The sequence below is a fragment of the Phasianus colchicus genome, chromosome 1, assembly GCF_987193195.1.
Source record: "Phasianus colchicus chromosome 1, bPhaCol1.hap1.1, whole genome shotgun sequence".
In the NCBI taxonomy this organism is placed as follows: Eukaryota; Metazoa; Chordata; class Aves; order Galliformes; family Phasianidae; genus Phasianus; species Phasianus colchicus.
The window spans coordinates 139027680-139048313 of NC_143436.1; the positions used below are offsets into that span (position 1 = coordinate 139027680).

Sequence of the window (20634 nt, forward strand, 5' to 3'; positions counted from 1 at the left end):
ACTCACAACAGACAGGTCATCTGCTGCTTACCACGTGCACACCCAATCAGTTAGATGTAATTTGGCTTTTACTCTTGGACTGGCACTAAGTGAAAAAACCAGGGCAAATGGATCAAAGGTAAGGCTTCATGGTTCCCTCTCCAGGCAAGAAGACAGAAGCTCTTACTGTACCCGAGTGGAAGGAAAAGATTTGCAGCCCTTCGTCATCCTTGCAGTATGGAGAAAGCAAAGCTTCAATTAAGGCTTCATCCTGCAGCCAGTCTTAAAGCATTCAGCAGTGTCCTTTTTACCAAGACAGATTTCACACCCTTGGCCAAAAGCCTCCTTCTCCCTGTCTCAACCACCGAACAACCAAGTCCCCAAGTTACAGTGGCTTAGCCAAAGCTGAACACATTTTTACACCTTTTCAGATCATTATGTGCACAATACTGAAAACATCAACTACAGATATCCAAAAGGATTAGCAAAAATAAAACAAACCAATGACTGAAAGTACTACTCCTACACAAAGAGAACATCCAAGTAACATTAAAAATATTAAAAACATCCCTTTTCCTCAACTAGAGTTTGTCTGCTGCACTCTATATTTTTGAGGGAAATTTTAGGGCAAGAAATTGGATTTCTGTTTAAGAAATTTCTTCTATCTACTTTTTAAATAGTACTTAGGAAAAGAAGGCTCCAAAACATTTTTTTTTTTATTTTCTAAGAATCTAAAAATGTTTTTCAGCTCTCAGACTTTTTTAGTTATTGAAATTTCTTCTCTAACACTATGAAGAAGTCTGATGGAGCTTATGCTTAGATTCACTCAAGATTCTATATTATTTGCATGTATTTCCTTATAAGAGGAAAAAAAAAAAAAGTCTTTTAAATCCCCCTAGCTTACCAGCTAGTAAAGGACACAGCAGCTCAACTACAACTAAATAAAAGCATGGAAGTAGATTAGTCTTAACCAACAGTAAGATACTATGACACATTTGAGTTTGTTCCATGTTTTGTTTTTCTGGCAAAAAAAACAAACACCAAAATAAAACAACAAACAAACAAAGCAGCAAAACTCTTACTGTACCCAAGCAGAAGGAAAAGACTTGCAGCTCTATCATCAGTTTGCCCAAAAAAGGGACCCAGGTATATGTCTATCTGTCTGACTCCCACCCCCATCAGCTGACCAGAGTTAAGTTCACCCAGCCCAGCTGGGATGGATAACAGACATTTAAAGATTCACAGGTGCAGATTGAAACAGTTGGGTTACTTCTTTTTAGAAATTGTATTTCAGTTCAAATACAGTGAACAGTGGGAAAGGGGTTCAGCTCTTTTTTTGAGTCAGCTCCCGTATTATACAGCTCCCCTGAAGCCCCTTTCTCCCATGAGCCAGTAGAGATGAGGAGCTGACTGGGACACTCCATGATTTGGTTAACTGTAACCCAAAGCCTACTTTGTCATATTTGCTTTATTTTTTATGGTATTTTACCAATGCTTTCTGACCCTTTTGTCTCCTCTCACTTGCTTAGCTACTGCTGCTGTGTTCCAAAGGATACCTTCTGTCTTTGAAATACTGATGCTGTCCGCAGGTACTAGCTATAACCTACGTTTTTTCCAACCCAAAATAGAGTTATGTAAAATAAATTGTTTTCTTTTTGTTTTTTAATGTAAACTATCTAAGAGTGAGCAAATCCACTGTTAAGGGAGAAGACTTCAAGGCAGCAACGTGACTATGTTGTGGCGCGTCCGTAAGGCTCATGTGGACAGTAAGGGTTTGCATGCCCTGGGACTGAGAGAGAGAGAGAGGATAGAGTCTTCTCATTGTTAAATGTAAATGGTAACAATAATAGGTTTTGTAACCAAGAGAAGGAAGCAATTTAATACGGAAAACAGTCGTTATTACTCTGTTTACAGCTCCCTTTCCCCATTCCAAATATTTCAGGTTACTCTCGTAGCACTGAGAAAGGCTAAACTGAGATGACCTGAAACTGGGCAAATGGCTGAAAATCTAACAAGATGCACTTAGAAATACCTTTTTTCTTTCTAAAACTGCCTCCTACTAGAAGCGTACCAGAACAGAAAATACTTCAGAGTTGCACTCCTGTAACTGTGAGAGCTTCAAACTCTGGACAAATTGGTTGCTTAGGTTGTAAACTGGATCTGCTGCTGTGTGGTGGCTGAGGCACTTTCTGAGCATGTGGACCAGACCAGGATGCCTACGGGACATAAGCAGGGGGTCTCCTTGCTTAACTTCCCACTGCATTTTAAGGAAATGCTTCAGGGCACTGTGAAAACCCTCCTCACTGAGTAGTGGTATCTAAATGGCCAAGGGAGGGCTCCAGGGGTCCCCCTTTCAGGCTGGTGAACCAAACTTCCATTAATGTAATTTCTGTGTCTTTTAGCCTTGGGGGCTCCTATGAAGCTTAAGTAGCATTGTGTAGACAGATAAATTTAGCAAAGCAGTTCCTCATGTAAACATTTAGACCCTTCGTATTACAGTATAAATCTCAACAGTTCAAGTCGTAGCAAAAGATAGTAATCTCCTCTCAGGATATTTTAAATACATGTTTTGCCAAGTTGCTTGCATTAGAAGATGACTCAATCTATACTCCATTTCTGTGATGCTTTTCATGCCATAGGGCGCTTAGTTGTGTCTGCAAACTGATTTGAAGCATTACAACTTTTTATTGCAAGTAACATATCTGCTTGAACCAAATGACGTATGTATCTTTTCATGAAATATTAAATCAATAGTCTTCATTATTCAGCACACGCATGTGGAGACTATCACATCGTATCTGATTCAAGTAAAAAAATCATGTTAGATTTCTGTAAGTCAAGACTAGTAGAAAAAAATGTTTTCTTGTCCATGACATACAAAAATTTTGCTTCTCAACTTTAAAAATTTGTTCTAATCACACAGGAAAATGTTCAAGAAACTCAGCCTTATTTTTTTTAATCACTTCGATTTTTAAATTTTTTTTTTAAAGAAATGTATTCCTAAAACAAGTCTCTACATTAAATTAGCAGACCAACATCTGCAAAAACTTTCAACACAACTCATCTTGCAGACAAAGAACATAATTTTCAATAGCTGGAAGTCAGAAAAAAAAAACAGAGAAGGAACGAAGGTCAAATGTTTCCAACAAAAAGGGGAGAAGTTCATGCTGAGAAGGTATTAGAGACCACCTGTACTTGCACCTGAAGTCCTTAATCAACCTTTGACAACCCCAGCCACTGCATGCACAGTTCAGTTAAAATGCATGAACACATTCTAATGGAGTCCTAGAGGTTCAGATGAAGCTAGAGTGTTTGATAGTTAAAGGAGAGCTGCATGTTTTGGGGCTCTCAGGAAAGATACGTTTTGAGTTTCAAGGGCAAAAACCTGCCTATGACTTGGAGTATTGAGAAGGTAAAGTATCTCTAACGTAAAAGGACAGTTGCAGTATCTTGAATTCATTCAACACACTAGTTCTCATTTAACACAAGACAAATGACCTTCTGATTGCTGTCCACTTTCTCATATACACCTTCTGAATGCACAATGGCAGTAGAATTAGATAATTGATTAAAATAGACAAATGTTTTGCTAAAGCAGAGAAAATGGTCATTAATGTTTAGCAATTAAAGAATAATTCTCCCACACAGACTCACTGCATAAAACAAATTACTTATGTTTTGTGAATGCTTATGACCTTCACCTAAAAGAAGACAGAAATATAGGCTTTATCTTTCCTGCAAAGAAAAGCATGAGAAGCAATGAGCTCCTGCCCCCCAAAACCAAAGGACACATTTAAACAAGTTCTTCAACTAGCTCTCCCACATGTATAGACTGCTCCTAAAGTAACGTCTCCTGTTTTATTCTGTCAGCCCACAATGTCAGAGGCAGATGTTGGTGGTAAAGTGGTAGACACTGAACCTTCCCACCAATATTCTGTTACACGTTGTTGCCTTGTGACAGATGGCAGCAGAGGGGCACAATGGTGTCTGACATGGAAGTGCACATGAAGCAAAGATGTGGAAATGAATTCCTCCGTGAAGAAAAAATGGCACCCACTGACATTCTTTGATGCTTGCTGAACATCGATGGAGAGCAAACAGTGGATGTGAGCACAGTGAGATGGTGGGTGGTGCATTTCAGCAGTAGTGAAAGCAACAATGCGTCATCTCTACTGGTGCAGATTGCTTTGAGTGTGGCAGGTGGGGTCGTGTTGATCACTGGGGAAAATGCATAGTAAATGGTGGTGAGAGTGTTGAAAAACAGTGTTTTGTAGCTGAGAATTTGCTCTCTCACATAGTGCTACTGTGCTCTTTGTATCTGTTGTAGTTTCCATGGAAATAAATAGGAGATACTACTTTTGGAGTGACCTACTTCACGTGAACTGTATATGTCACATACCATGTAGGTTTCTAAACTGATTTCTGGGATAAATCAAACAAAAAATTGACTCAGAGAATTACTCATGATTAGTGCAATTAAGCAAATATGTTAATACTGTCCAGCTGAAACTTGTTCAGAAAGCACTCCAGGTGTGTTAAATTACTGTAGTGAGATTCACAAATCACAAGGATTGTTTTAATCCAGGACAACTCAAAGATAATTTTTCACCAGAAAAATTATTGTTTTTAAAGTATATTCTCCACAACCTACTTGCATTTGAACTTACAGGATCAATCACAAATATAATCATTTCTCTCTCAATTGTCCCACAATTCTGAAGTGGTTAAGCGGAGAAAATTCCTTGAAGATGACTGCAAGCTACTCCCTCCAACCTCTCAAGATCCTCTTTTAATTTGCTCCCTAGTGTGATATTTTGTGTCCTTACCTTAACAAAGTTCTAAAATTGACAAGTAACTTTGAAATCAGAAACAATTGTAAGTCTGATAAAAATAATAAGATTGGATGGAGACTCACTCATGCTGACAACAGAGCACAAAAAATGTGAGATTTTTCCACCTGGGCATAAAAAGGGATGATAAGAAGAAGCCCCTACAAAAGAAGATTCCTGTACATTCCTATTTTCTCCAGTTTGTTTTTTGGCCTCTCCCCAGAACATGCTCAATAGCCCTGTCACTAACCCAACTTTTGAGCAAACTGACAAGCTCATTCTCAATATTCAAGGCTGCAAATACTGAAGAAGAGTAAGTAAATGTGAAAACTAAGATTATAATGAATCATTAATCTTAGGAAAAAACATCAACCAACAAGATTCAGGAAGGTTTCATGCCAGACACAATTCAAAGTGCAAGAAACAGAAGTAGTGTGTGAGGTAGTATTAACTGCTGACTAAAATAGAATCTCATTGGGATTTTTTTCTAAGATCACCAAACAAGAAATGAAACACAAAAGTTGTGTTGATCTTCAGATTCTGCTATGGAAGGAGATATAGTGCTTCTGAAAAGGGGGAAAAAAAAAACGAATTAGTTCAAACCAGGAAGTGCTGTAAATCTTACAATAAACCTTGATCCTTTTAACTTAGCTTGCTTTACGAAAAGACCACATATGTTCAACCTTTTCAGGTTAGCTTAACATTTGAGGTTAATTTGATGATCATGTGGGATTTTGTTAAACACTGCAAGTATACACAGTAAAAGGAAGTAGTACAGACCATCTTATTAAGCATGACTTCAGTATAGCTAAACAGATTGCAACAGTACATGAGATTGCAAACGTCTTAAAAGAACATCGAAGAAGATAAAGGAAGTAAATAAAACTACATCCTGGCTCCAATACTGGTTCTGCCCAGAGAGTAAATACCTTTTTGTTGACAATTCTCCATCTGGAAAAGCAAAACCACGCTGTAAGAATAGCTAGTAACTTTTTGTTCAAGTGAAGTATCTCTGCTTATTCATTAGGGAAACAGTAAGTACTTTTTTTTCCACTGTTGCATTATTTTTTCAAATCTCCTTTCCTCGTTAAGGTTTATAATCCTCAACAGCCATGAAAGGAGGAAAATAAAACTTCCTCCTAACTCGTAACATACTATAGCATTACACCACATATGCTAGTGTCCTTTAATTAAATAAGCATTTTAAACAGCACTAATGTTCAGCAATACACCACCTCAAGAGTTGTATGCACAGTCAGATTTTGTCTTCTGATAATTCACTTCGCATGTACTGAAGTGACGCAACTAATTTTTACATTTCTTCTTCCTTTGCATACATTCACACCTCAAACATCACAGAACAGTCTCAGAAAAGGTCTGTTCCTCATAAGAAGACTCACAGATGGCCTTAATCTTAGTAAGTGGGGACAAAGAGGAAACCACAGGCAGAGTCTGGGGAAATGGCAAGGATGCAGGCTCAAGGAGCTCAGAGTCATTAGACTGATTGGAAGAGGAACCTAACAAGTCAACTCTTGTATTACCCTTAATCACATGTGTACATGTTTGTTTTTGTGTTCAAATGTGTGTCTTTCTCACACACTTTTTTTTTTCTCCTCAGGGAACATGCAGATTACGTCCATAAATGTAATACTAATTTTAAAAGAGTAATTTGAAATATTTTTAACAGCCAAGAAGAGAGCTGATGCAGCTTTTGTAGAATTCATATTCCTTACACAAGAGAGGAAAACTCTCCAAAGAAACAACACCTTTTTAACCTTTTCCACAAACTCAAAATATATTTTCTTATAGTATCTCATTTAATTATGTGATGAAAATTGCCACATATAAACATACAGATGCAATGACTCTCTGACCTATTAACACAATGACTATTTTGAATCAGTTTTCTTGAAGGATTCATCACTGGGGACAAGTGCCAGCCTGTACATCAGTATCCCAGAGCCTACATACTCCTTCAACATTCTGAACACAACTTGAGAAGTAATATCTTTCTGTCTACAAACCAAGTAAGGCACTAAGGATTTAAAAATATTTACTTTTATAACATTGCAATTTATAATACTCTAGTTTTATATTATTTGAAAAGGAATTCCAATAGCTTTTTCAAACAAGAGTTAGGAAATAAAAAGTGATTTCAGAAATCTTAAGTCTCAGAAATCTGCTGATTATGTCATCTATTTTAGATATTTCTCCTTTCTCTCAAAGTGTACCTCTTATCATGATTATAAATTCCACCCCTCAAATCATGCATTCCTTCACTCTAACTGACAAAAACAGTAAAGATTTCAGAATAATAAAAGCCCTACATTAAAAAAACTCAAGGGAAAAAAAAAAGCCCAACAGTTACAAAAGGAGGATGAAGTTTTATAAAAACAGTCAATAAAGACTCCTAAGTGGAGGAAGAAAAACATTTGCCAGAATCACTGCACTGGTATCTCTGAAGAATAACAACCTCTTTATCTTAAAATGCATATTAAACTGATTCCAGCAGCATATACTGCCCTAAAAAATTCTTTGATGATGCTCTGAAATTGATCTCAAAAGGAAGAAACAGATTTCTTTTGATGGGCATACTGCTTGGGAACTTTTCTAACTTTGGAAGGATGACAGCTGTGATGCTGCTTTTTCTGACAGTCACTGTGTAACTTGGCTTAGCCCAATATGTCATTTAATTTAGCATTTCATAGACACTGAATGGTAACAAGTTTTGCAGGTATTATTAGTGAAGAAAGGTTTTTTTCAAAAAACTGCACAAAATATATTTTCAAGAATCAATACGCTAGCAAATTTTATAGTGGTAAGACTGTTGAAATGCACAAGCTTTTTTGGCATATAAAAAAACACACTGTTCAAGATGCTTCCCAGAGCACTGTCACACACCTTACACACACCTCCCTGCCTTGGCAGACTACACCATCTGTTTATATTTACAATAGTTATTATAAAGTTAAGCCAACTTACCCTTTGCCACAAAATCCAACCAGGAACACCATTCTGAGAAAAAATAATAGCTCTTCATTTCTGCTACAGAAATTGTTCTCTGATTCATCGTGAGAGAAGAGTGTCAGACAAGAAAAGTGTCCACTTTCCCCTTCCTCTACTCAGAACAAACTGCCCTCAGAAGGCAAGAGCTTTCATATAAACTGAACTTTGTTCCACAAATGCAACAGGTGGCCCAAGATGACTTTACAAATATATTTTCTTCCAGTGGTGCCATTGTTCTTGTAATCATCTCTTTAATGATAGTGCTCTCCTCTCATGTCCCCACCCCGAGTATTTGCAGACTGCTGATATACCCACTGTCTCATACAGTATATCTTGACTATAGGCTCAGGCCCTAGACACATTTTCTCTAATGTTAGCCTTCAACAAGGCAAAGCAAAACTAACTTTCAATGAGACATTTGTAACACTATCAGGAATGAGCTGTACTGAATTGCTCAGTCATGGTTTCAATATTTCTCTGCAGATTATCATCTTTTGATGGGGTTCACCTCCAAGCCTCTTCTACAAATTTGTGCTGGACAAAGTACAATGGCATTTCTAGCAGATAATGGAAGACTCAAACATATAAACTCCAAATCTTAAATCCCTTTTCAACACATTTATCCAGTCTGCAAATGAACATAGCAACAGCAAACATAGCTTTATAAGCCTGGGCCTGTACAGAATGGCTAACAGTAATTAATTTGTAGTAGCAAACTTTAACGCTGACCAGAAATCTCAGTGTTTACACAGATCCAGGCAGGTTTTCACCATGTCAAAGCCTTCAGGTACCGAAGTATTCCTTCCCCTACTGTATTTATAGACTTAGTCTGGAATATATTTAATCTGACATTGGCTGATTCCATGCACTTCGCTATCCGTCCTGTAAGCTATAGACCACATGCTCTTCCCACACCAGAAAAACCAATATCCAACAGAAACAGTCATATGACACTTAGACAAAGAGTGAGAAGCAGAAGAACCTGTAAGGATGCTCTGTTAGCACCACTCTGGGAAGTCCACTGCAATAGGCCATAGCAGGATGCTATCTGGTAAAACTTCTCTCTGTGGATGAGACATCCCATAAGAGACTGTTTGAAGCCACATGTCTCCAGGGATGATCTCTTTCACAAACTCTACAGCTGCTGTTGTACCTGCCTACAGAAGTACCCAGAAGATGTACAGTTAGGGATGGAAGCCGAGACCATGACACCTTTTTGTAACCGAAGGCCTGGCCATATAAGCCTAGAACCTGCCTGCACAGGCAGGAGGGGAAATATGGTGGTCAGCCTCAAATCATCTTGGTCCAAAGTGTAAGCATCACTGGAGAAAGGGTAGGCCAAGTCAGAGGGATAAAGGCTGTACAAGAAGCCTGGGAAAAAGACTTCTGCAGAGAGCAGCCAGAACAGGGTTAGGCCAAGGAGGACAGACCCAATCCTCCACAAACTGTGAGTAAATAAAGTTGTCTTTGTTAAAATTAAACTAGAGGCAGGTTTGATAAAGCATAAAGACTAGGAAAGTCAGCACAGCCTCTCTCATAAAAGTAAAGAAGGTCGTGCAAAACCAGTCTATGAACTAGGACATTTAATATTCACATAAAGATTTCTATAGTGTTTTTTTTTTTTTTTTAACATGGAGGGAAGGAGTGAAATGACAGTGAGCAAAACCACTCTCGGTAGTTTCCAGAGATGCTAATGGGAAAAGAACGAAGCCCTGCAAGATTGGGGCAACAGGACAGAGTGGCTTAATTTTGTCACAAGTAGAGAAGAGATGTACGCATCATGGCATTCACAGACTCAAAGTACAATAACTTTGGAAATAAGTGCTTGCCAAAACTGTAACTTTAGCCAGAGCAGCAACAGGACAGAAATGCTCCCAGACTATATGATCTCTCCTTTTCTGCAGTCTAAAACCTTGATCCACATTTGGTGTACCGTTTGGTCTGAAACTGCCACTGAATGCTAATTAAAGTCTGCCAACAGGAAGGTGGAAAGACTGTTATCAGTACGAAAGGCCATAAAATGGTTTTGACCAAAACAATGGACTAATTCTTACTGTATATGTAAGGTTAACATTAGAACCATATAATTGCTTTTCTACTGTCAACATAAAATGGATAACAGGAAGGAAAGGAAACAGAATTTTTGCATACTTGTAGACTTCAAAAAGAAAAGACCGCAGCACAATCAAAAGGGGTTTTGGTATAATAATAATAAAGAGAGACAGCTTCCTACGGAATCATATAGCTTTCTGACTGTGCACATCTGTATGTAGTGAAAAGAATCTCTAAGTAAGAGATAATTGTATAGCATTATGAGATTTATATCAGAAATCTAATTCTGAAGGAAATAAGCCTAAAATGAGGATTTTTCTTTACATTAGTACATGTTCAATATATTAAATCCACGTTTTTCTCCTGTGCAGTCAAAGTTTTGCCTATAGTTGGGATTTGTCCCACTTCCTTTATGAATGACCAACAGGCATCCAAAACTCAGAAGTAAACAGATGTTCGAAAACAGTGCCAGTGCCAGTGCCAGAACTGTTATGGTTACATTTTGAATTTAACTGCAGTGTGACTACAAGTGAGTGACGGTTGAATCCTAAATAAAGGTAAGGCTAAACTCAAGGAGGCTTTGTTTTGCACTGGTTTGAAACATTGCATCCCATCTGCTTAAACATGGCTGAGTTCCTCCCACTGTTTTTTACTGTGATTACCAGCAATTAACATAAAACATTTTTTCTGGTCTAATCAAAATTGAATGAATTGTTGAATTTTGATGATTAGTTAGTACTCCCAGGGGTACCAAACATTGACATCAAGAGGTCAATGTTGAGATCAGCTAAGTCAGGAAAGGTAAAATATTTGCATTGAAAGTTACAAAGAAAAACAAAAAGTTATTAAAAAATCATATGATTTTCATTCCAAGCACCACAGACTACATAAGATTCAGTGAGCACAACACAAAAGAAGGGGAGCAAAAGGAAACACCATAGAGACATTTTTCTCTTCCTAACTTTTCCCAAGTACAAGTGTCAACATGAAAAAAGGAAATACTGAGAGCTTTGAAAAATGTATACTTATTTAAAAAGTTGCTTAGCATATTTTGACTTCAATTTCATGTGCTGCAAATTAATTTAAAAATCAACTGAAAAAAAATATCCTTTTTTTTTTTTTTTTAAACCACAATAGGTCACTGTGTATATAAAACCAGGAAAGGATTCATTAACAATTGAAAAACCTGTTTTGTCTTACCTCAGCCAGTCAAGGACAACCTATCTCAGGGAAAAAACTCAGCAAAACACAGCCTTACTAAACATAAAGATGATATAATTTTTACTTTTACTAAGATGTGATTATACAATATACTGTATGAAACAAGACTTCATGCTGACTAAATGTTGGCAAGTCCCACATTCGGTACATTACGTTCAAAGATTGGAGGCTTTCTGAGCTTTCAATACAGTTATAGTTTTTTTGGTGTAGTTACTTATGTTGACCCTGTTCATTGCAGGGGAATTGATCTGGATGACCTTTAAAGGTCCCTTCCAACTCAAAAAATTCTATGATTCGATGCTTTTAAGAGTGGAGCACTCAATGAAGTTCTTTTACAGTACTGAAGGCAGGTTCATGTAAAGCATTACCATCTGTGTTTGTTAGATATTATCATATGTCTGGAGCTGCAAGGAAAAATAAAATTGCGTGCACATATAATGTTTATCTCCTGTAAGTGACAGTGAGTAATCACTATGCACAAGTATCATCTAATATGGATAAAGATTTAAATATTGCAACTATAACAAATGCTGGATCCCTGCATGAGCGTACTTTGAGAAAACATGCTAGCTCCTGCAAGAATCACTGCAGTTGTGAAAATCAGCAAGCCCAGTAGGAGGCTCCTTATTGCTTTGATGCACCTCACATGCTGCTCAAACTTAAATGCAAACATTCTGTGCAGAGGTAAATCACAATATAGGATCAACTATACAATCACCTCACCAGAGCATATTTGGCGTGTGTGATTTCGCGAGTGCCTTCTACTGTGAAGGATTTGGCTGAATCTTGGTAGGATCCTAAAGTGACTTTCATGTCCATCCTTTAAAAGCCGACGTTGCGACATGGATGCGTATCTCTGTATCTTCAGCAAGTTATTCACTAAAGGAAATAAAAATCAGCTCTTCAAAACAGCACACTTCTGATGCACTGAAACACTGATTTTGCTTGTAAATGTCAATGGAACAGAAGATTTCTTTGTCAAATTCAAACACTAAAAAAAAAGAAAAAGATTACAAAAAAGACTCAGATTTAAAGAACTGAAAATAGATGCAGTTCGGTTTTTTGTATCAGATGTGCTTTTCCTCAGAAACCCATGCCCATTTTTACTACAAAGAAAAGAGAAAATTTAATTGTAGTTAATGGACAGAAAATGCTGGACAGTTTCCACACAGAGATGCAAGATGTCCTCAGTTTATAGCACACTTCACACAGCAGAGAGATGGGACATCTTGCTACTGCTTACAGCCTATTTTCTTGTTTCCAGTGCAAGCAGTATGAATAAAAGAAGCAGAGTTTCTCACATAAGCAGGTTGGATTACCAGATGAAACTTCAAAAAAGCACAGAACTGTCTGGTCTTCAATGTTTCATCCAAAACAACAGCTGTTTCAGCTGAAGAAAAGCTCCCTCAAAGAATCCGGGGCTCCAAAGCCGCTTCTCATCCCAAGCAACTGGCCCTGCTGCCGGGGTCTTCACATCCTTCTCATTACTGAGAGGAGAGGTTCAGTAGCTGCACAGGGAGCTGAGGTTTGTAGTGAAGAAGGGCAGCTGAAGGTCTTTCACACGGTCTTGCTCTCAGGTTCCCAAATCAGCACTCAGATGGGCAGGAATTTCATGCTGACACTCGCTGTGCTTCCTAGTTCTGGGTCTGAAGCATCCCGTCTCCCTCAAGGGCCTGCACTGTGCTTATGCCAGCAAATTAAAAGCAAATACCATTGGCGATACAGAGTTGTTAATTAGAAATTACTCTTCTGTTCGTTTATCCTGAGTCCGACCCTTATCACCAATCTCCTCTCCCTCTCTCCAAATTCATAAAGACACAAGAAGCGAGCTGCTCAAAGGCTGAGCGTATCTCCAGAATCTGCAAGCAGAAAGATCTCACAAGAAAAGCTTGAATCTTCCTGGGAGTTAACAAACAACTAATAGGAAGGAAGGGAGGGGAAATAAATCCCATGCTTTCTTAAAACACATCAGGAAACCCTACACTGTCTGTTCCCCCTGTCTCTTTCAATGCAGGAGAGAGGAAATTGATAATAGTGCTTTACTTGGCAGTCAACATTTTCCTCTCAATTCTGTTTAACTATGTCCTGTATGGCTACAGATCTACCACAACCCCATATATAGCACTGTGCACATCAAACTGAAAAGGTATTCTGAAGTCTGTCTCCCAATGATCATTATTCTGAAAGCAAATTACAACAAACTTGCTTAAGTCATATTGAAGTAAATATTTAACATAAACTCAGTACAAAATACTAGCTTTAAGATAGCTGGCTAGCAGAGGAGAAAATGCTTGAGTTTCAACATGACATCACAGGCTAATGTGACATCTTGAAATGTGATGATCGAGAGAGGTAGAAAAATGAATAATAACTGACGCATTTCATTCAAACATCACTTATTTCCCAAATTCATTATAATAAGCAAATGGACTCTGCATAATGCAGTTGTGCTACTCATCCTGGATCAAAGGCCTATCAGGCTTATTTAAGTAATAGAGGAATTAAAAGGAAGAAAGGAAGGAAGGAAGTGAAAAGTCTATTGATGGAAAACTACCACAATGTACACCACCACTGTACTACATATTTAGGGTTCAAACAAAAGAGAATGCAACTCAAATAGGCAGAACATCACTGTTAGACAAAATCCAACATTTTCTGGGGTTGCTCTGCACTTGGAGTTCTTCCAAGCAAGCAGTCCACTCCTTCTTTGGGGCTTTTGGGGCACACCAGACGCCTGCCCAAAGGAGCCAGTCTGGCCCTTGACTGGAACAGGATAAGACCACACATCACCCTCTAGCAGCCAAGGCAGCAGTGGAATAGTGACTGTCCCAGTGGGGCATCGAGTGTGCTGTGATGCTAGTGGCACATGTTGAACATCTCATCAACAGGGATTATTACAGTGAAGCATAAAAATGTTCTCCTTGCTTTCTTCCTCTATTTAATGCACACAGAAGATTGATGACTTGAGTTGTAAAGTTGTTAAGTACACAAAATCCTACTGAAAGCTAGCCATTAGCTGTATCCCCATCCACGAAACAAGCTTTTAATCTTCTTTTGAACACTCAGATATGTGCCTAGAAGCAAAAAATTAATCACAACAATGGCTGCGGTAGAGTGCAATCAGAAGGAAACAGATGGTGTAACGCAGTGTTTTCCAAACAGCAGCAGCCTCTATCTCCAGGAAAATAACCAGAATAATTTCCCTCGCTGTTGGCATTACTATAACAAAAGCTTGTATTAGAAGAGTTTCTTCTCTGCTCTGTACAGCATCAGTAAACCCCTTAGCAGTTTAGAGATGGTAATATTTTTTCTTTCTTATGACATAAACAGTAATATTTGATGGGCAACTCTTCCACTCTGTGAATGCCTTTAAGTGACCACAAACAGTTCAATGCAGTCAACAAAATCTTGGTAATGGAACAGCTTGTGTTCTTCTCAAGCTCCATCTCTGGGTCTGCTTTTGGCTGCAGGCACAGTGTTACACATTCACAGCACCCATGCTGAATTACATCTCCTCAATTCTTCACAGAAACTCTTGCAAAATTTTTATTCATAAAATAACTTCAAGTTTTCTAAAAGATCATTAAATTAAATTGCCATCAGTTCCATCATTGCTGGATGTTCTCCTTGTTCCTTTTAATCTTTTTGTTGGTATGGGAGCCTTATCTTTATGGAACATCTCAAATGCCCCGATGTGTTTTTTCCCCCACATCTTAACAAGTATTTGCATCCTTACATCCTTACATTAAATGCAAAGCTCTGAAAAGTTTGCATTACATGACAACATATATCTCCTAGCAGTACAGTGCAGGAGGCTCTGATGGCAGAATCACACTGCATTAGCACACAGATATATGTTCCTGTGTTTCTTCCACTCAGAACAAATTCATCTTCAAGCCTGCTGATAAGCCACTGCCACCAGTGTTGCCATTTCTTCTTGATATTATATCTCATTTGTCAGGGAAAAGACTGCATCTTATAGGCAAGAAATCATGCACGGTACTTCCTACAAGTTGCACTTCAAGATCCCACTGTGCACACAGTGCAGGAGTCCATCCATGAGATCTGTACCTATAGATTATCCTGTCCTTTTCTCTTGAATCCCTGCAGGTAGGATTTTCTGCAGAGAAACTATAATATCAGAAGGGGCATCACATCTCTGATGAAAATATGGAGGAGTGCAGGAGAGGTCTTCCATGAAGAACGTAAAAGACTATGAAAATTATACAGGGATCTTGATCATAACATATGCAAAAACAGTTCTGAAATTGCTGCTTCTTGAAACACAAAAAAACAAACACACATACAAGCTAAATCTCAGCCTTTTGAAAAAAGGTGCAAGTGCCACGTGTATCTTTCAGTCTCAATGCATTTTCAGTAATAGTGGAAATTAAATGAGGGGGAAGAAAAGCACACCACAAGAGATCTGTTGTTTAGCCTTCTCTGTTTAAACCATGCTCCATTAGTTATCTCTGCACACAAATGATACTTGCTTAGTTGAAAATGGTGGCTCAAACATCTAACTTGGAATCATACTACGTTACTGAACAAAAATACTGTTTTGCACACATTGAAAAGATAATACATAAGTTACTTCTGATCTGAAATGTAATCCATTTTATAGAGATATGCAGTAACAAGGGAACACTAGTTGTTATGATGCTTAGTCCTGAGCTTTCTTATAACCATACTTAGATGTCAAATTATGGCAAGTAATGTGTTTATTTTTCAAATGAAAAACAAGTTGACAAAAATTAATCCATGCCAAGAGCTAATCACTAGGCTAAAATAAGGGAAAGTCAGCTAGAGGCTGATTTTAAATGATAAAGGAGATTTCAAAGACACAGAACTTGATATTTTTACATCTAGAAACACTACAGGGCTGTTGTAGAAGGAAAACATTGAGAGAATACCTGATGGAAAACCTGAGAAATAAATCACTACTCCATGATGCCAAGGATATTTAAATACAAGAAAAGAATGATCCTTCCTCTTTCAATGTGGGTGAGACTAATGTGAAGTTTAGGTACATCTTTTACCTATCTTATTTTTATACTTATTAAAATTTGAAAGGTTTTCTTGTATTTCAGTTTTAGTCTCGAATATTCTCTCTGAAATACGTTATCTTAGAGAGAATGGGTCTCTTGTAACGTAGACTAGAGAATCTGTGAACTGAAATCACATTTATTAAAAATACCATGACATATAAGAAGAGCAGACTATAACTGGTGAGAAAACTCAGAAATAAATATTAATTGAAATATATTCAAGCAAACCTAAAAGCTTTTACAAACTCAGTGTTTCCTAACATCTATCACTATCAGATACTGGTAAATATTCACAATACTTTGATATTAATTTATTAAAGTCTAGGAGGTGAAATTATTATTTAATTTCATGAGAAATCTACAGACAAATCTTGAATTAATTTACATAAACACATTAGTTTAGTTGTCCAAGCTTAACCCTAACCAAACACGTCTGCTCAGAGACAAACCACGATTGTAATAAGCCTCAGCATCAGATGAATGTAAGTGGAACAGGGGTTGAGATAAATGGGCAGCCTGCATTCTATTTATAATTACACATTCTGCTGCTGAATCACAGCTGCCACTCTTTCTTTTAAAACAATCGCTTGAAAAGAGTTCAGTTATTACCATATAAAATAAATCCTAAAATCAATAAAGATTATTTTGTAACATAAGTGTGCAACACGAAAAAGAAATTGCAAAATATAAAATTAGGGTTTCAATATTCTGAAAGTGTTAGTATTTCACTATAAAGACAACTCTGAAGCTTTTAAAGCCTGTCATCCGCCCCTCTAATTTAAGCAATTTTATCCCTGCATGTCTGAATTTGCTATGGGTTAGCAATAAACTTGACACCTGTCTCCAAAATAACAACTTACTCCGACATTAGGGATCAAAAATACTCAGAAAATCACATCTGCTCACACACACACACACACAAAAAAAAAACTAGAAGGGAACAACTCTATGTTACCAGCTAGGCAAGGTGAGGTTTAACATCCTGCAAGACTGCACTTCTTGTTTATCCTTCAGTGTAGTAAGTTTAGAAGGCAACTTGCAATCAGCTTCAAAACTACAGAAGATGTTCTTGGAAAGAGCATGAAAACTGTGATTGTCCTGGTTCAGGGCAGGAGGCCAGAAAGGGGAAATGCTGGGTGAGTAGCCAGTGCCTGTCTGAAGCCAGAGGTAATGGATCACATTAGAGGTAATTAAGCAATTGCTACCTCCAAGTCATTCATTTACTTCAATTCTATCAGGTAAAACAGCCTGCTGAGTGACACAACAGGTCACCATTGAGTAGTTTTGCCAGAGGCATGAGGTCCAGCTTATGGTCAGAAGTGAAGATGGGTGAAGAAAATGAACCTGTTCAGATTGGGTTGCTCACATAAATTATTTCTGCATTTTCACACATTACACATATAAATTTCACAAGATTAATTTTATTCCCGTGCTTTCACACTCTCAGCTCAGGTCTGTTCTTCACCTAGTTGCCTGTTGTTGAGGCTATGAAGACAACGCAAAGGAAGGAGACAACCAAAGATAGGTGGCTGAGAGGAGATTTCTCTGACAAAAGGAGAAAGAAAGGGATGGAGACCATGGAATGTCTGTCCACCATGCACCTGTCATGCCTGGAAGGCATGGAACAATGGGTAAGGGAATGCTACAGACATGAACTGGGTAAAACAGTGGCAGAGAAATGAATAATCTTTTTTCAAAACCCAATTATATCTTTGTATATATGTGTATATATACTTATATATATATATAAATATATATTTAACAGAATAATAAATGCAGTCAACAGCATTTACTGGGCTTCCACAAAACAGCTCTGCGCAGAACCAGCTAGGGGCAGAAAGCCAAAATTTGATGCTGAAAGGACAGTTGCTCAGGTTTAAGAGTACTTGATTTATTTTCAAAAGAATGAGTTTGAGCTCAAAAGCAGTATCTTTTAATCACTGAATAGAGTGGGTACATAGTACTTACTCGCTGGGTTGATTGCTGGCAGAAGCAGCAAGAGAGGAAAAGGAGGGGCTCATATATATTTACACCATTGCTGAGTAATGCTGGTCTTCCCAGCCTGCTCTGCCATGTTTAAGTTCAGCCCACTAGTGAAACTTCAGTTTCATAATGCTGCCAAACTGTATAGGTTAGAGGGATGACTTTCAGAAGGTCTTTTCCTTGAAGACAATTCCTTTCACAATACAAAATGTGGAATACGGTATTGCTGGCTGCTGCACCTATGCATCTGTACCATTCCTAGCAGTGGTGGAGCCTGGAGAAAAGAAGGCTGCGGGGTGACCTCACTGCAGCATTTCAATACCTAAAGGGAGCCTACAAACAGGAGGGGAATCAACTCTGAAAGGGTTGATAACTGCAGGACAAGGGGAAATGGTTTTAAGTTGAGGGAGGGAAGATTTAGGTTGGATGTCAGGGGGAAGTTCTTTACAGAGAGAGTGGTGAAGTGCTGGAACAGGCTGCCCAAAGAGGTTGTGGATGCCCCATCCCTGGAGGTGCTCAAGATTGGATGGGGCCTTGGGCAGCCTGGTTTAGTATTAAATGTGAAGGTTGGTGGCCCTGACTGTGGCAGGGGGTTGGAGATTCATGATCCTTGAGGTCCCTTCCAACCCTGGCCATTCTGTGATTCTGTGGTGGACCTTAGCTACAGCGTTTTATGTTCTCAGTAGTCTAATGTGTGCAATAAAAAATGACTACTGTGCACCTGCACAAAGAGCTGACATCATCTTGCACCATAAGCCACAAACAGCCTTTGAGCTCTCTTTCTCTGCTGTTGTTGTTTCCTTCTGAAAAAAGTTTGCTCTTGCCGTGTGCTTTGGATCCAAGTGATCCTGTGCTCAGTTCTCACCTTTTCCCTTTCAGATTTTAATTCTTTTCCACATTTCACAATCCTCCCTCTTTAGTCTTCTTATGAATGGTAAATTAATAAAGTGAAAGAGTTTTCAGTTGAGTAGCTGCTTTGAAATTCTTCTGCATGCACTGTTACACCAATTACAAATTTATATGGCAGTAATCCACTCAGCACAAAAGAAACACTGCAGTTAATACTCAACAAAGCTGGTATGCAGCCATACATAATACCTTTTAGAGATCTTTCTGAAACACTATAAAAATCCCCAGCCTATAAGAACTAATACGATTTTTCTCAGGCATCTGTTACAACACAGCACACTGCAACTTTCTGAAGTGCCATGGGGATGCAAAAGTGATATACCACACAAGTGTTTGGAGAAAGAAGGAGATTTTTGTAATATTAATAAACAGAAAAAAATTCTTTAACTGCTGATTTTGATGGTCACTTATGTAGAACTCCAGCAAAATGGGATTTTTCCCATGTACATATAAACACATTTAATTGAACTGGGATTAAGGGAGTTACCAGTGGGATGGTCAATATTTTACTAGACAGACAATCCGAGTTTAGCCAGTTCAGAGTCAGTTTCTCTCATTCTGCTTATCAGATAGCCAATTCTAATAGAGGTTTTAATTATGCAGTCATAATTAAAGACATTCAAGCAAAAGGGTCTAAATATACACTAAGAAAGAAACCAAGGGTTTTTTGACCATCTGGAACTGCCAGTGCCAAGGACAAGTCTGTGATTAAGTTAAAAAATGAAAAGCTCTTTGACAACTAAGAATCAAGACAATTTTCCTTCTGAAAACGTAAAACAAACACAGCGTGATATGCAGTCACTATGGTGTAATTCTTAAAAAGAATGAGAAACACATTCCATCTATAGCATATTATAGAAATATAATAGAAAATAGCAAGCAAGAATGCTCACACTAGAAGACTGATACTGGGAACATCATTTCAGAGATGAAGAGGTTGGGATCTCTGAGAAGCATGATCTGCTCCTGAAAGCTGGAATCCATTCCAGGTGACAATTTTGAAACTCCTCTTTCCACTCCATCTACTATGCCATATAGAGTGTCCCAGTGCATTTAAACTGTGTGCATTTCAGTCCTGGCACACAAATCCCACTCCACATATGCCCTCCAAACTCAGGTGTTTCACTTGTGCAATTGACAACAGTTAGCAGGGTGCTTACTAACCAGCAGTGGGAATCCAAATCCAAGGACATGGCTATCTCAGAAAGCAGTCATTTCATCATGCAATCAAGCATTAATAAGAGACTTGGTCACAGGAGCAATCTTTGATCAGATGTGCGATACGTAGATACCACTGGCACCAGGCTGCTCTATTAGCAAAGCACAGATCTGTATGGTATGTTTTTTTTATTTTGGACCCTTAAATACAGGCTGCACAGCTGAAAGGTGTCACACATACTGATCTCATCCACCAGAAGAACATATAGGATTCCAGATACATCCTGAGAGTCAAAAGCAGGTAGGAGAATGAAACAGAAAAAGCACAGATGGTGAAGATCAATGTTGAAGACATAAAATAATCAAACCTTTTAGAACTTCCCAGCTGTTCTCCAAATAAACCCAAATCAAACCAAAGTTATATTAGGGGAAATCTTATCACTGACTAT

The 20634-nt window shown here is 38.2% G+C and overlaps 1 protein-coding gene and 1 long non-coding RNA gene across 9 annotated transcripts in view; one reads left to right on the forward strand and one right to left on the reverse strand.

Moving 5' to 3' along the window:
* The window catches only part of MCF2L (MCF.2 cell line derived transforming sequence like), a 146345-nt gene that overhangs the window by 82876 nt on the left and 42835 nt on the right, over window positions 1–20634 (reverse strand). Inside the window, exon 1 of one of the 8 annotated variants that reach the window (XM_090128551.1) lies at window positions 11811–11961. The exons of 4 other annotated variants lie outside the window; for them this stretch is intronic. In XM_090128551.1, the coding sequence (XP_089984677.1) occupies window positions 11811–11931 (121 nt within the window). In that variant the 5' untranslated portion in view covers window positions 11932–11961. Of the gene's footprint in view, window positions 1–883; window positions 987–1066; window positions 1171–11810; window positions 11962–20634 lie in introns of those variants that run through there. 3 more of the 8 variants (XM_090128580.1, XM_090128560.1, XM_090128558.1) reach the window with 3 other exon arrangements.
* LOC149920079 (uncharacterized) lies at window positions 1327–1876 on the forward strand. The gene is made up of 3 exons (XR_016464539.1): window positions 1327–1416; window positions 1509–1568; window positions 1683–1876. It is a non-coding gene; the product is annotated as an uncharacterized LOC149920079 (long non-coding RNA).